We start from the raw sequence: 15,730 nt of genomic DNA, 5'->3' as shown, positions 1-15,730 counted from the left end.
GTTTAAGATGCCCAGTCTGCAGTGCTTTGTTATGACAGCCCTAACAGACTAAACTAATCACATACTGTATAATGTTTTCTAAGTTATTATGGTGGTCCTGAACAGTCCATTCTTTGAACTCTAACTTCATGAAAACACTTGTCTTTGTTTTAGAGCTTGTATATGTCAAGTACACAGGACAGAGCACATACAGGGGGCTCAATACATACTTGTTGAGGGATAAAATGTGTTGGCACAAAAGTAGTGACATCTCACAGCATTCTAATAATACCCGTGGTTAACAAAAATGAAGAACTCCAACAATACCCACTAAAAGCAGTCAGAAATTCTTTCCCTGGGTTTATCATTATACTAAGGGTAAGATCTTTGAGAAGAAGTTTAAAGTTTTGCTGTCTACCTACTGACAGTGTTCACTGAGATACCGTTGCACAACCAGGGAAACTCTGGTATCACCAAAGGACATGTCCAGAAAACTTCAAGGGAAGTGCATAAAACCTAGGCCTTTGGGGACAAAGCTGTCAAAACCTAAAGCAACAGAGACAATGACAAGTCTCTAGAGTGATCTTCAAATAGATGTTTCCTACTTCGTCCAGGAAGGTTCCTCCTAAAAGGACTTTGTTTACTTAGCCCACTTCTTCCCTTTATACTTTCCAACCCCTGTCTGGGGAGTGGGGGTGGGGATTGTTGGTGGCACATGAAAGCTTGCCCTTTCCATCCACCTTCTTCCAGAACCTTTATGAAATCCTTTCCCCAGTGCATCCAACTCTGTCACGACAGAGTAATCAGCGTGTTTATTCTGTGTGTGCCTCTTGATTCTTTCAGAAGGAATAATTCAAAGTGAATGGTTAAGCATCTGAAAATTGCTTCCGTGCTGTATCCTCTATTTAGAAGCCTGTTTAACCTTCTAAGATGAGGCTAGGAAAGAGAAAATATTGAGGCAAATCCCAGTTTCCAGAGGGGGTGACCATGTACAGCAAATGCTCTCATAGTGTGAATGCTTCCAGGAGCATTAGAAGACAAGCTACATGAGATTCAAGAATAAAAGAGAGAAATTAGCATTGTTGGAGCAACCTGAGCTCCACAGGTCTTAATAAGACACTTGGAAACAACAGACAAGCTGTGCGCTGCTGTGCTATAAACACTTGCAAGGCGCTGCCTTCCTGGTCTTCATTCTGACTGTGTCAGCAATGACATAGCTTTGTGACCTGCTGATGAAGTGTAAATCTAGCTAAAGATACAACAGAAATGCATGTGGCAAACACTCATTTGCCTAAGTTTTATTTCCCAAACATTTGGGACTAAAGAGAAAATGCAGAAACAGGTATGAAGGCCAACCTGCTTTCTTTCAATTACCAGAAATATTTTCATTGAGAATAATACATGAAGTCTGTATTTTATAATTAATGTGACTGAATAATTGCCATCTTTTAAATTATGCTCCTTTTAAAAGGCCCACATGTGCATAGAGAGGTAGAATTAAAGATGTTTTCCTTTTTGGGGGGATGACTAGGAGAAAAGCAAAGACTCATGACTCACTGTGATTTCGCTTCGTTCCTGTTACTCACACAGAAAGAGCTGTGCATACACATGGAACTCAGCTCACAAAGGGCTTCACAGCACCTGCCTTGACTTCTGTTTATGGATCCCAAAGTTGCCAGATGCTCCACATTTAACACCATGAGGAAGCCCCACTAATCAAGAGGCCCCATCTCTCTTGCTGCTAGTTCCAAATATTTTAGGAGCTGAGCCACTACAATTATAAATCATTACATCTGCAGGTTCATGTAACTGATGGAGTGGGGCTGTCATTAAAAGAAATCAGATCAGTCTCTATGAGGATGTATAATCAACTCAAAATAAAGACAAACGGAAAGAAAAAGGGGATGGGGGGCTGGAGAGGTGGCTCAGCGGTGAAGAACACTGGTTGTTCTTGCAGAAGACCTGGGTTTGAATCCCAGAACCCACATAGCAGCTAACAACTGTCTGTAACTCCAGTCCCAGGGGATCCGACAGCCTCTTCTGACCTCCATGGACATTGACACGGGTGCACTTACCTACTTGCAGGCAATACACACATACACACAAAAATAATTAAAAAATTTTAAAAAGTATACTGATTATTTCCTTTAAAAAGAAAAAAAAGAAAAAGAAGATGGATAAAATCATTCCACCTGTTCGGTTCTAAACAGTGTGCATTGACGAGTTCCAACGTTAACCCCACTGTACAGCAAGGCATCGTCGGTCCATGGGAGATCCCCTCCAGGACTCCTTTTCCCTAAGGAAAGTTCCATACAGCTTCTTTAAAGAGCATACTTGGGTGAGTAAGATGGTTCAGAGGATGAAGGTGCCTGCCACCATGCCTGATGACCAGAATTCAATCCTTGGGATCCACATTGTAAAAGAGAATCGACTTCCACAAGTTGTCCTCTAACCCCCACACATGCATCATGGCACATGACACATGCACACTAAATAAAAAGTAAAGACCATCCTTTAGTTAATCATGAACATAATTAGCATTTAAATAGTTACAAGGTGATGAAGTCATCTTCAAGTATACAAGGAAGGATACAAATATTTTACAGGAGAGGAAACTAAGGCCTCCAGACTGAACCCCCTAAACCACAGGGCTAAGATAGATACCCTAGGCTCCAGAGCGTCTGCTGAAAATGCAGAGCCTTTCCCTTCCTCTCCGAAATACTAGGGTACCTTTAAGAAGGACACTGACCTAAACAGTGCACCCTGGGACTTTGAAAATAAGTAACTGGGAGCCAAGTGAGCTGGAAGAATTGGTAATGACAAAGGGAAAGGTAGGCATCCTCACCTGGAGGAGAGGCAGTTCCTGGGAGGATGGAATCCTATGAAGAGCTGACTGACGAGATGAAAGAGAAGAAAGACAGATACTTCAGGCTTATGCTTGTTGGTTCCTCTACTGAAGGGAGAGGGCGTTTGTTAGGATGGAGACCTTTCCGTTTGGAGTCTGGCAATCAGATGAATGCTAAGCTGCTCTGAGAAAGAGTGGCCATTGGGAATTACGTTTACTACCTCATCCTAAACTAGAGCCTGACCAGAAAACCAAACCTTGGATAAATGATTTTCAAAAAGTGTTCAGAGGGACTAGAGAGATGGCTTAGTAGTTAAGAGCACTGGGTGTTCCCAGCACTGACACGGCAGCTAACAACTGTCCATAACTCCAGTTCCAGGGGCATCTGATGCCTCTTCTGTCCTCCACAGGAACTGCACAACACTCTACTTATACACATGCAGGCAATACACTCATAAACACACAAAAAAAAGTAAAATAAATTTAAAATTTTTAAAAAGTGTTCCAAGGAACCCTAGGATAAGCTTCAGGGGCTACAATTAATGTTTGTCTCAAACACAGTTTTTTTTTTTCAGTTACTTTGAATTAATTTAACATTTAATTTTAAAATGCATATTCTCCTGGATTAACATAAAATGCCAAATCATTAAAGATCACTAGTGTGCTAGCTTATATGGACAGATTAACTCCATTTGTGTAGCTCTGGTAATGTCACAGGGTGTTAGACTAACACATCATTAATAAAGACGTGTTTGGCTTTGCACTGATCTTTGTAAAAGGCTGAACATGTGTGTGCATGTCATTGTAATACTGTATACTTCTGGAGTCTATATGCAAACCTTAAATGCACTCCTCAATTTTAGCATCACTGATGCTGGGACTGAATAAGTTACTGGACAAGAGGGTGTCTTGCACAATGCAGGGTATTTAAAAGCATCCCTAGTCTCCACCCACTAGGTGCCAGTAGCTCCTACCACTTATGGAAACAACAAATTTCTCTAGACATTCCCAGCTGTCCTCTGAGCATACCTGTCTCTGATTAAATGTCAGGGTAGGTTCTAGAACATATGCTGGGTTGTGGTTTCTGACTATGGCTAGTAGACAAAACAAGAGACAAATATGCAAAAATACATAAATGTAGCTGGACCTGTCAGTTATATCACATGGGCCATGAAACACTGGTTGTTCTTTGGATTAGCTTTTGAGATGGATCTTAATATTATCCCCATGTTACAGAAGAGAATCTAAGATATAAAGTGACTGAAAAATTTCCCAGGGACTGGAGCGATGGCTCAAGAGTTAAGAGTACTTGTTGCTCTTGCAGAGGACCCAGGTTCAGTTCCCAGCATCCATATGACAGCTAACAACCATCCCTAACTTCAATTCCAGGGCATCCAGTATCCTCTTCTGGCCTCTGTGGGCACTGCACACATGGGTGCACTTACCCACATGCAGGCAAAACACTAAAACACATTAAATAAAAATAAATAAACCTTTTCCCAAATAACCGATAAGTAATAGCCAAGTAGGTGCCTTCGGTACGGCCTGACAGTCTTGGATGCTTCTTACCAGCTGTTTCTTGTAAGGATGATGCAGTTGCTGAATGCTCTTGGTTCTGAAGCTTTGTTATTATAACTTTTCTCCTAAGCATCTGAATAAATCTAATTAAAGGGACCCAAAGATTACAAGACAAGCTGTTAAAAATCTATTTCTGTTTTCCACAACTTCCCTGCATGAAGCAATACTTCTTTTTGGCTTGGTTTTGTGTTTTTTTGAGACAGGGCCTTGATAGGCAGTCCAGGCTGACTTTGAACTCAAGATCCTCCTGCCTCAGTCTCCCAAGTGCTGGGGATTACAGGCATGAGCCTTCCCACCTGACATGAAGCAATATTTTCTTTAAGCTGCAGTTAACAAAATAAATTTTAAAACGTATCAGACAATAACACTGCTACAAAAACCATGTCCCCTTACACTAGCGTAACTTTGTTTATCGAATTGCTGGGGTTTTTAAATAAATAAATAAATAAATAAATAAATAAATAAATAAATAAATGTATGTTGTGAATATAAGTTTGAAAAATATCACTTCAGAGCAAGGGATGGTGGCACAGGCCTTTAATCTCAGGACTCAGGAGGCAGAGGCAGGCAGACCCTTATGGGATCAAGGCTAGCCTGGTCTACGTAGTGAGTTCCAGTTCCAGGAAATCAGGCCAGAAAGACAGGTGGAAGCCCATGGTCCAAGTGACCAACACCCAGAACAACAGGAAAAAAGGCTAAAGGAAAGAAATAGGAAGGTGCATCTAGGAGCCCACATTTTTCCTCACAGGAGTGGCGAGCTGGCTCCTCAACAGAGAGAAATCAGTCAAGGGATAGAGCTCAGAGGTAGAGGCAGGAGGAGGCAGGTGAGGCTATAGAGAAAGCCTGTCTCAAAAGACCAAAAAAAAAAAAAAAAAATCAGTTCAATGTGTTCTGTATATTTAGACTAAACTTAAGGTTTTGCTTTTAAAAGATTAATTCAGTAAAAAACAAACAAAATGAAAACCAATACTGTTTCTATCACCTTCAGGCTCAGAAAATGATGCTGCTTTTAAAATATCATTTGTTAACGATAGAAGCAGGAACCTCAGAGCTTGGTTCTGCAAACCAACCACAACCCAGCTTCTGTATCTATCAAGCTGTCCGTAGAGGCATGTCAGCAGAAATGATGAGCTGGGGACCTGGGATTCCTCAACATTTGATGCACTTCAGGTGAGAAAAATACACTGTTTTCCAAAAGCATACAAAAGGCCACAATTTAATTAAATAATAATCACAGTAAAATATTACCTTTAAATTAAACATACCATATGTATATTGAATACTTAAAACATTTAAGTATTTTTAACTCTTGCTCTTTATTGGCCTTAAATCATTTTATAAGCAGTATTTGGCAAAATTTTAAAAGTCATATATTAGGGATTCACCAGTTAGGAGTACTGAGTGCTCTTGCAGAGGACCCAGGTTCAGTTCCCAGCACCCCCATGATGGCTAACACCTGTCTGTAACTTCAGTTTGATCCAATACTCCCTTTTGGCTTCCACAGGCATTGTACAACATCGGTGTACTTACATATATGCAAATCACTCATACACATAAAAACAAATCCATTTTTTTAAAGTTCTTGTATTTCTCATTAATCCCTGGCATGGATTTAATCCTTGGCTATAATTCTGGATCTAAATATCCAAACAAAGTCCTCAAAGGTTCCCAGTGACAGCTTCAGGGACATGAAGTCACAGTTAGAGAAGCGTCGAGAGTAACAATGGGTAATTGTGCTACAAGATGAGTAATAAATTTTTCTCCACAAGCTATTACAATCTGAGGCCGGGCATAATGGTGCATACCTCTCATCCCAGCTCTCAGAAGGTGTAGGCAGGAGGATCTGGAATTCAAGGCTATCCTCAGCTACACAGAGACTTGAAGGACAACCTGGGCTACACGAGGCCCTGCATCAATAAAATGAAACAAACGAAAATCCACATAAAATGAGTAAGACTGACCATCTGCAGTAATGCTCTTAACAGACAGGATGCCTCTTGTCAACAGCAGGAAGGACAAGTCCTGGAAAATCACTCAAGCCTTGAGTAAATGCGAAAGAAAGCTGTGTTTAAAATTCATGCTATTAACACATTCATAGAATGAAATGGCTGAACAGCACTGGGATCATCTGCATGGAGACTAGAAGAAAGAAACCCCAAAGGTTAGGCAATACCCTTCTACTGCTTTTCAGGAAAGGCCCTGACTCCCTGTTCCTCCTGTCTGCTGCACTTGACATTTTACATTAACAGGGTGACATTCTGTTTCCTAGATCAGTTTGGAAGTGCTTCTGGTCATTGTGGACCATCACAAGAATCTGACGAACCAGGGTTTGTGGTGAACTACAAAATGGTCAGTGATTCCCTCCTTGAAAGCCCAAGAGGGAAAAGACAGGTGGAAGCCCATGGTCCGAGTGACCAGACCCCAGAACAGCAGGAAAGAAGGCTAAAGGAGGGAAGTAAGAAGGTGTGTCTAGGAGCCCACATTTTCCCTCACAGCAGTGGAGAGCTGGCTTCTCAACAGAAAGGAATCAGCTCAGTTGCTAGAGTGCTTGCCTGGCATGCACGATGCTTTGGGTTTGAGCCCCAGCACCACATAAACTGGCCATGGTGGAGGCAGGAAGATCAGGAGATCAGGGTCACAGTCGGGCACGTGAGATGCTATCTAAAGTTGAAAAAGACGTAGTAGTTGTCAGGCAGGGCCCAACATGTGCAAAACGGACTGTAACTTCAGCCTTGCTCTGGAGAGCTGAGCTGGGGTGGTGGTCCTGGGTGGAGGGGCAAAATGTCTAAGTGAAGGTTGCCCATGGGAGGAGGGACTATATAGACACATTTTGAAGGCATGAGGGAAAAAAAAGTAACCAGATTAGTGACTAAAAGCACATGCATTAGAAATGATGCCATGATTTGAAGCCAAGGAAAATAAACACTGAAGCAGACGGAGGTCAAAAGACAGTTCACTCAACTGAGAAATAAAAATTAGGTAATAGCTAATTAAGTGGTCATGAGCCAAGTCTTTGTAGTTAGCCAGGGCTGAATCTTTGCTCTGTTTCTTACAGCTAAAACCTTGAAGTCTCAGCTTTCTCATCTATAAAATAGGTTTAGTATCACTGACCCCTCGTGCTGCTGTGAAGGTTGAGTGAGAATTGTATGAAGCCGCTGGCACAGTGCCTGGATCCCAGCAAACACTTCTGATTAATGATCCGCACTTACAACAGCAGAAGTGGCAACAACAACAACAGGCTAAACAAGAAAGTACTTCCACAGGAAAGGAGGAGGACTGAGCTTCAGTTTTACAGACACAACAACATTTGATCAATTTTCCCAAGGGTCTATGAAGGTAAAAATTTATTCTGGGGATGGTGAAGATGGATCACCAGGCCTGATGACCTGAGTTCAATTCTCAGGGCCCATACAGTAGAAGGAGAGACCCAATCGACCTCTGCAAGTTGCCCTCTGACCTCCACACACATGTTGTGGCATGTGGGCCCATACAAACACATGTGTGCCCTTGCACGTGCGTGTGCACACACACACAAAATAAATAAAATGCAATTTTGAAAATTCAGAATTATTCTAGTGGCACTCTTAGAACTAGGTTCTGTGGAGTACAGTGAAGAGAAAAAGATCTGAACTGCAGACTGCAGTCTTGATCCCTTTCCAGTTTTTTAGCCCAGGTCTTGGATCCCCCATCTATGTGCTTTTAATATGATGTATTTCAAAATACACAGGAGAAGTTCTATGGAAATACAAGTTGACCTTACTATTATCACTGAATTTGCAGAAGTCCCAAGTAGTAATATAATTTCTAGGGCTGTGAGTGTGGCTTAGCATTAGGGAGCTTGCCCAACATGCAGGAGGCCTTTGGATCCATCCACAGTATCACACACAAAATTAACACAATTTCCAAAGACACCTGCAATACATTTCAGAGGGCAGAGAAAAGAGTCAACTTCCTGCGTGACTGCCTCTTTACCTTACAATTTGGGGTACAAACAACTTTGGGCAAGGAACATGGGAAAGTGCATGGCTTAGGTCGGAATCCCAGTCTGGCCCCTTATTAACTGTGTGAATGTGGGCAAGATCTTTAACCACTGTTTCTTAGTTTCCTCATCTGTAAAATGGGTACTCATCTAAGAGGTTGTAATGCGTTCAAAGAAGCCAAGCAGTGCAAAGTAAGCACTGTATAAAGTTGACACAACAGCAAAGCATAAAATAACACCAAGTCTCTCCATCTACACAAATTTCAGCATCTGTGTGTACAACCCCAAGACCCACTTATCATCCCCCCACCCCCGTCTCCTGCAGTAGCAAGTGATTAAAAGCAAGATAGAGCTACACTCTCCCTCCCAGAGGAATTACCAACTCCAGCAAAATCCAGAGTTTCAAAAGGGCATTAGGGCTGTCTGATACACAATGCCTTCATGATCACGGGAGGAATTTAGTCACATGTCAAGGGAGCATCCATGGTGAGGAAGCCAGGCAGGGTTGAAGAGAACAGTTAAACGAAAGAGGCAAGGAGACTGTCCAAGAGTCCGGTCAGGAACCATGCCCCACATGGGGATGGATGAGACTCTGGGTACAGACCCTGAAGTCTCAGGTTGTGAAGAGCACAAGGGCAGCATTTACATGGAAGAGTCCACTTGCTACAATGCATCAGGAAAGGCCGATGAGAGCCACCAGGCAAAGGGAATGACTTGGTTCACTAGGCATCTCCCAACCACCATTCTCCAGCAGGAGACCTGCCGTGTGTACATACTTCAGCTTGTCATCCCAGATGCCTCAAATCATGAGCAATAGATGAAACTTTTGGAACAAAGGCCTCTGGGAACCGACAAGGATAATGCAGATACTTTAGCCTGCACCTTTCATTTCTACTTGAAAACTTTTGCTATTTTATGGCTGAGCATGAACCAGAAACAGTTCAGCAAATGCCTATGTGTTCACAAACTGTCTCCATGAGGCTGAGAGCAAGCGGCTACTTCAAAAGATCCATCTCTCCTACTTAAAATTATTTTGGTGTCGATTTTATGAAATTAATATGATGTGGGAGACAGTACAAATTTTTTTTGCCAGTTTCCAAATTTAAAATAGTTGAAATGACTTATATCTTTTATTTTGGAAAACCAGGGACAAAAAGATACTCCTGCCAACAAGTGAGGTGCCAAGTTTCTGTCAACTGCTTGCTTATAATTTGAGGAGTTAGAATTAAATTCTGTATCTTGAAAAGTGTCCTCTTGCAGAAAGACAAATGATGGAGGAGCATTGCAGGCAACTTGTAATCCTGGTGTCTAATGAGGAGTCCATTCCTAGCTCTTTGTGTGTATCTCCGGGGGGCACATGTTCATATATGTATGGGGGCCTGTATGTAATTGTATCTGTAGGCCAGAGGTTAACATTGGTGTCATCCTCAGGAGTCATTCACCTTGTTTTTTGAGACAGGGTCTCTCACTGAACCTACGGCTTGACAATTAGGCTAGGCCGACTGGCCAGCAGACCCCAAGGATCTGGTTGCCTCCCCAGCACTGGGATGACAGGTTTGTGCCACCACATCAGGCTTTTTCCAGGAGTGCCGCTGACTGAACCCAGGTCCTCATCCTTACATGGTAAGCATCTTACTGACAGAGCCATCTGTGCACCTTACCTCCCAGCTCTCTGATACTTTTAATCAAGTCTGGGGATTTTCAAACTAGGTATCTCCTGTCATGAGGTCTCATGAGGAAAATCGTAAAGTTCAATGAACATGACTCGCCCTGGTCTTCCCTTCAGGTCAACCTTGGCCTTCCATAAAATGTCTAGGACTCAACTCACGCCACCATGCCCTTTTCATGGACTGGGAGGGAACATACAGGAGGGGACTTTTACTTGGAGAACCTGCAGCTACACTGAAACACATCATGTCAAGCACCAAATTGGTTTCTTTGTTTTGGTTTTATTTTGTAGGTAGGGTCTTCTGTAGCCCAGGTTAGTCACTAATTCTCTACATAGCTGAAGACTGAGCTGACCTTCCTGCTTCCAGCTCCAAAGTGCTAGATTCCAGCATGCATTACCATTCCCAGTTTACATGGTACTGGGGGTCGGATCCAGGGCTTTGTGCATACTAGGCAAGCACTTGATTTACCAACTGTGTACATCTCCAGCCCCAAGGTACCAACTTTATACTCCATATCAGCCAGCCTTAGCCCTGACTACCTGTTAGAATCACCTGAGGTTTGCAAAGAAAATACCAATGTCTGGGGCCTATCCCGGACCAATTAATTAAATCATAAATTCTGGGCCCTTGGCCTTTTACAAAAACTCCCTAGGTAGGTCTAATCTGCAGTCAGAGGTTAAGAACTGCTGCTGGCTATGGGAGACAGGCCCAGGATCAGCAGGAACAGAAGCTTCCCATGGCTTGGTGAGCACCTCTCCTTGGACCACTCCCAGTCATGTGACCTGGGGTGGGTCACCCTGTCAGGGAACAATTTGCATAAGTCTTCTGGCTTCCTGGAAAGAGCTGTGTAAACAGCAAGGCTCCAGCCCTGGAAGGCCTGCCTCCTGAGCAAAGTCTACAAAATTCTTTTTATTTTTTTTTCATTCAATGCAGAAAGCTAGCAATCAGAGCTGAACCAATCATGATGGTGAGCCTGGGTCTGGGGAGCCATACTCTCCTCAAAGGACTAAGGGATATGAAGTCTGGAGTCAGTGGGAAAAAGCTGGTGGTTCAGAGATAGGGTTTTATTTCACAAGCATGTAACCAGGAAACCTCCAAAGGGGGGTGAGCATTTAGAGTGCATTTAAAACTGCATCCTACCCAGTGATTTCGAACCTCACTGGGCTCCATTCAGTCAGCTTTATGCTTCATTTTTTTGAAGGAGCAAGAATGACTCCCCTTAATAACCAGGCAAGAAAGCATCAAGTGTTTTCTCTCGCTCCTTTGGAAACAAGTAGGTGTCTCCACGCTTGAATTTGTCACTGTGCTCCAGTTTTACAGACAGTGATCTGGCTGGCACAGAGACTCCCAGACTCGGTGCCCACAAACAGCTGCACCCTAGCGTACCAGCAGGTGCATGGACAGAGCTCTGAGGAAAAAAAAAAATGAGTGCAAGAACAATGGCTCCGTTATGACACCAAGGGACAGGGCCCGGGGCTAACTACTAGTTCACTCCATTTGAGGACAGGAAGAGCTAGAAACTCAGCCACAGCTCCCTGGGACTTGACCTTTCCATCTCTGAATGATAGCCACTAAGAGAGCCAGGTAGAGCATACCACAAGGACAGTGGTAGAACCCAAACAACCACACAGTTAATGGAGGGGGAGGAATCTCTGCAGAAAAATACATTCCTTTTCTTTTCACATAACTTCTCCTCCCATGGGCTGCACTGCCACAGTCACCAAGTTTACATTTACATCCAAATATGCACACACACAAAAAAAATTACCGATGCATCTCACTCCCTGGTGACTTTATAACAGGTTGCTAGGTAACAGTGCATACAAGTCAGGTTTCAGGACCTCTAGTAAGCCACCATAAAATAGCTGCATGGGCCTTTTGCATAAACAGTGTGCCTTTGCTATCTGTTTTCTTATGCCAATTGATCAGTCAGTAAATACTCCCATGGCCAAACTGTAAACAACTCCCCATCAATAGTCACTGAGAAAACAGATGACAGTATATAAGGCTTTGGTACACAGCGCTCATCCCAACCTAAGACTGCTTCTTCCTCTCTCTGCTACTCAAAGCTCTGGCTCTGAGCAGCCAAAAGGCTTCTCTTCTGCTCCCTGGGAAGGCCTGGAGCTAATTACAGCCTGATGTCTGATAAGGGGCGTTGTACAGAGCTGAACCCAGCAAGGGCCCGGTACTAGACACCAGTGTTTTAGCAAAGATCAAGCCAGCCAGCCTGCCCCCTCCCCACCCTCTATAACACCTTACTAAGTGTTATATACCCCGACTCAGTTTGCACCTGTTAAGTAAGGAAACATCCATCTGTCAAGCTAAATGAACGTGGCATTTATGTCCTTCTGGGACTGCACTGTAAGAGCCCAGAAAAGGAGTACCCTACAGGTAACATCTTTTTTCTTTGTTGGTAAGACTTTGGAGGACAGGGTTTCATGGAGCCTACTCTAGCCTCTGACTCACTAGAAACTAGAACACCAGGTCTGTGTTCCCTACAGGTGACATCTTAAAGGATTGGGTGGCCAAAGAGAGACACGCATTTCCCTTATATTTAAGAAAAAAAGTTAAATATAAAACTCAAAGTATGTAAAAGCCTGTTTTCCTTGAGACAGAGCTGAAAAAGGGAGAGAGCAGGAGAGAGAGAAGTGGAGGACCTGACAGCTCTTCAGTGCCAGGGCCACAGGAAACGAATTCCTGCGACTGGCTCTTGGCAGTGGGGTTTCCTCACAGCACTGCAGGCTCATCCCTCCTGCAATCGTTTCCTGGATGCCTCATTTTCCATCCCTTCTCTCTCCTCGGTCTCCCCAATTCATGTCTCCCACTGCTGAGGAGCAAAGATCAGGGTGAGGGGGGACATTCCAAAAGACCCGACTGAAGTGTCACAGAGCAAAGGGACTTCAGAGGAAAGCTGAGCCTCTCATTCACCTGGCAATGACATTTAGTGAAATGCAACGTGCAGTCCACTTAAAGGAAGGCGGTGACCAATTGTTCTCCATTTAAAGGGTATTGTCAATCTCCAGAGAGCCGAAATGGCATTTGGAAACATCCTGGGGACTGCCACCTTCACTGACAGACAGAACCCATTCTCAACCAACCTTTCTCCACCGTCTACAACACCTTTAAATTTTAAAATCATATTTTTAAAAACAGCATAGGTCCACAATGTGTCTTATTCCTTGTTCCAAGTGAACCAAAAAGACATCTATCAACTAACTTTCCACCTCACTGTGACACCACTAGTTCATCAAAGTCACACACACACACACACACACACACACACACACACACACACACACACACACACACACACACACACACACACACACGTATTTTGAAACAGGGTCTCATTTGTAGTCCTGGCTGGTCTGGAGCTCACTATGTAGACCAAACTGGTCTCAATCTCATAGAGATTCACCTGCCTCTGCCTCCTGAGTGCTGGGATAAAAGGCATATGCAACCACACCCAGCTAAAAATATATTTTTATAACTTACATCACCTTCTTTTCAAAGAGCATGAGAGAAGTTGGGAAAGAAAGTTTAAAATTTCTTCTTGAATTCCGCTTTACAAGAGCGGTCTAGAACAGTCAAATTCATGGAAACAGAAGGTAAAATCATGACTACTGGAGCCCGAGAGAAGGGTTGGTAAGACAACTGTTAAATGGGTACAGCTTGAGAGCATGATGCAGTTCTAGGGGGCAGATGGTGGTGATGGTTATTCAACGATGTGTTTTAACGCCACGAAAATGCACACCTAAAAATGGTTAACACACTATATCTTAAGTATGTTTTATTACACTAAAGAAATTCTGGAAAAAAAATCATAACCACCTATAACCTTTGCTTAAATTAGAAAAGTCTGTAATTCCTCACTGTATGCTTTGTATATGTTCTTCAAATGCTTTGAAATTAAAACAGTGAAGAGCTTAAATAATGGAAAAAGGAGAAATTCCATGTAAATGCTTTCAGAAAAACCAGTGTAAGAGAAACGTTAACTAGACCCAAGGTCACAGGAAGCAAAAGACATAGCTTACCCTCTGAGCTTATCCTTTCACTGTGAGAGCCCAAAAGGGGGGGGGGGATCCTTATCACTTCCAGACCCAAGTAGAAACAATGCCTAGTTCCAAAGGTGTACTAAGACAAAAGTTAAAAAATGAAAAGAAAGAGAGGAGAAAGGAAGGGAGGGAAGAAAGGAAGGAGGGAGGGAGGGAGGGAGGGAAGATGGAGGGAGGGAGGGAGGAAATTTCTCAAAGTGCAAAGTATTAGAATTCAGGGGCCCTTGAAATCATCTAGTCCTACCATCTTATTGTACAGGAGAGAGAGAGAGAGAGAGAGAGAGAGAGAGAGAGAGAGAGAGAGAGAGAGAGAGAAGACACCCCTATGCAAGTACCTGACAGCTTCATGAGAAAATCGGACGCCATCTTAACCGAGATGTCCTGGCTGAACAATGCTGCCGCACTGTGGGACACATACTCGGAGGGGTCTTTCAGCTTTGTGTGGTGGGCGGGCCTGTCAGCAGCATTCAGGGTAAAGGAGGTGGGCAGGCCGTTATCTTCCTTGGGTTCCTCCTTCACCAGCAAAGGTGCGACGCCAGCCCCACCCTGGCTAGTCCTCTCTGGAGTGTTAGACGTCATCACGGTCCCCACTAGCTCTGTCCCTCCTCCTTCCCTTTGCTGCTCCAGGCAGCCACTGTCACTGAGGTGGGGAGATCCCTTGACATCTGGGTCTGGGATCTCCTCCTTCACCTTGGCCTCTGTCCTCAGGAAGTGCTGATGGCAACGCATGTGCAGTTTCAGGCTGAAGTGGCGCGAGGATGTGAAAGGGCACAGCTGGCACTGAAAGGTCTCTCCCCGGTCCTGGTGCTGATGAACCTGATGGAGAAGCAAAGAGTGAGCTAGCTGCCATGGGCTCCTGAAAAACGCCTTGTGTGTCCAAGCATTCATCACGAGTATCCTCACTTTGCACACGGAAGGAAAGGACCAGAGGAGTCCTTCATTATGATGCTCCAGGTAATAAAGTTAATCCCTAAACACAAGGTGGGTTCACAGAAGCTGAGTCTACCATGACAGCCCAGTGACAGCTGAGGATGCTGTCTTGGATAGACTCTTTCTAATATGCTAGTCACCTGACCTCGCTCAGCTATCTTCATAGAAAATAACATAAACCCAACACAGTGGGAATTTTCATAATTACTAGTTAGGGGTTAAAAGACATAACCCTTCAAGCAGTTCTCATACCAATAAACTGTTACATGTACTCAGTGATAGTCACCAGAGAATTCACTGTTTTGCCAGCACGATCTCACTTTTTCAAAATGCTGCTCTTGGATAATTAAAGATGTAGAAAAAACAGTGTCTCTGGGAGCTGGAGAGATAGCTCAGTGGTTAAGAGCACTGGCTGCTCTTGCAGAGGACCTGGGTTTGATTCCCAGCATCCACATGGCAGCTAACAACATCTGTAACTCCAGTTCCAGAGAATCCGATGCCCTCTTCTGACCTCTGGGGGCACTGCACAGCACAGGTGCACTTACCTACATGCAGGCATTACACTCATACACATAAAATGTTTTTTTTTTCAATAATGTTTTCCTGAGGTAGGATGCATCTCTTTCAAATTTGGCTGTAAATTTTTAGGTTTACAGTTGAATTATTACAGTTATACAATATTGTACTCAGTATA

At 43.6% G+C, this 15,730-nt stretch overlaps 1 protein-coding gene across 7 annotated transcripts in view; it reads right to left on the bottom strand.

Moving 5' to 3' along the window:
- The window catches only part of Znf827 (zinc finger protein 827), a 190,043-nt gene that overhangs the window by 120,742 nt on the left and 53,571 nt on the right, over positions 1 to 15,730 (bottom strand). For all 7 annotated transcript variants that reach the window (XM_017796736.2, XM_008827476.2, XM_008827475.2 and 4 more), the window contains exon 4: positions 14,442 to 14,922. In XM_017796736.2, coding sequence (XP_017652225.1) covers positions 14,442 to 14,922 — 481 coding nt within the window. The remainder of the gene's footprint in view (positions 1 to 14,441; positions 14,923 to 15,730) is intronic.

The sequence above is a fragment of the Nannospalax galili genome, unplaced genomic scaffold, assembly GCF_000622305.1.
Source record: "Nannospalax galili isolate Female #2095 unplaced genomic scaffold, S.galili_v1.0 scaffold1272, whole genome shotgun sequence".
NCBI classification, from domain to species: Eukaryota; Metazoa; Chordata; class Mammalia; order Rodentia; family Spalacidae; genus Nannospalax; species Nannospalax galili.
This window is presented reverse-complemented; position numbering and strand designations above follow the sequence as displayed.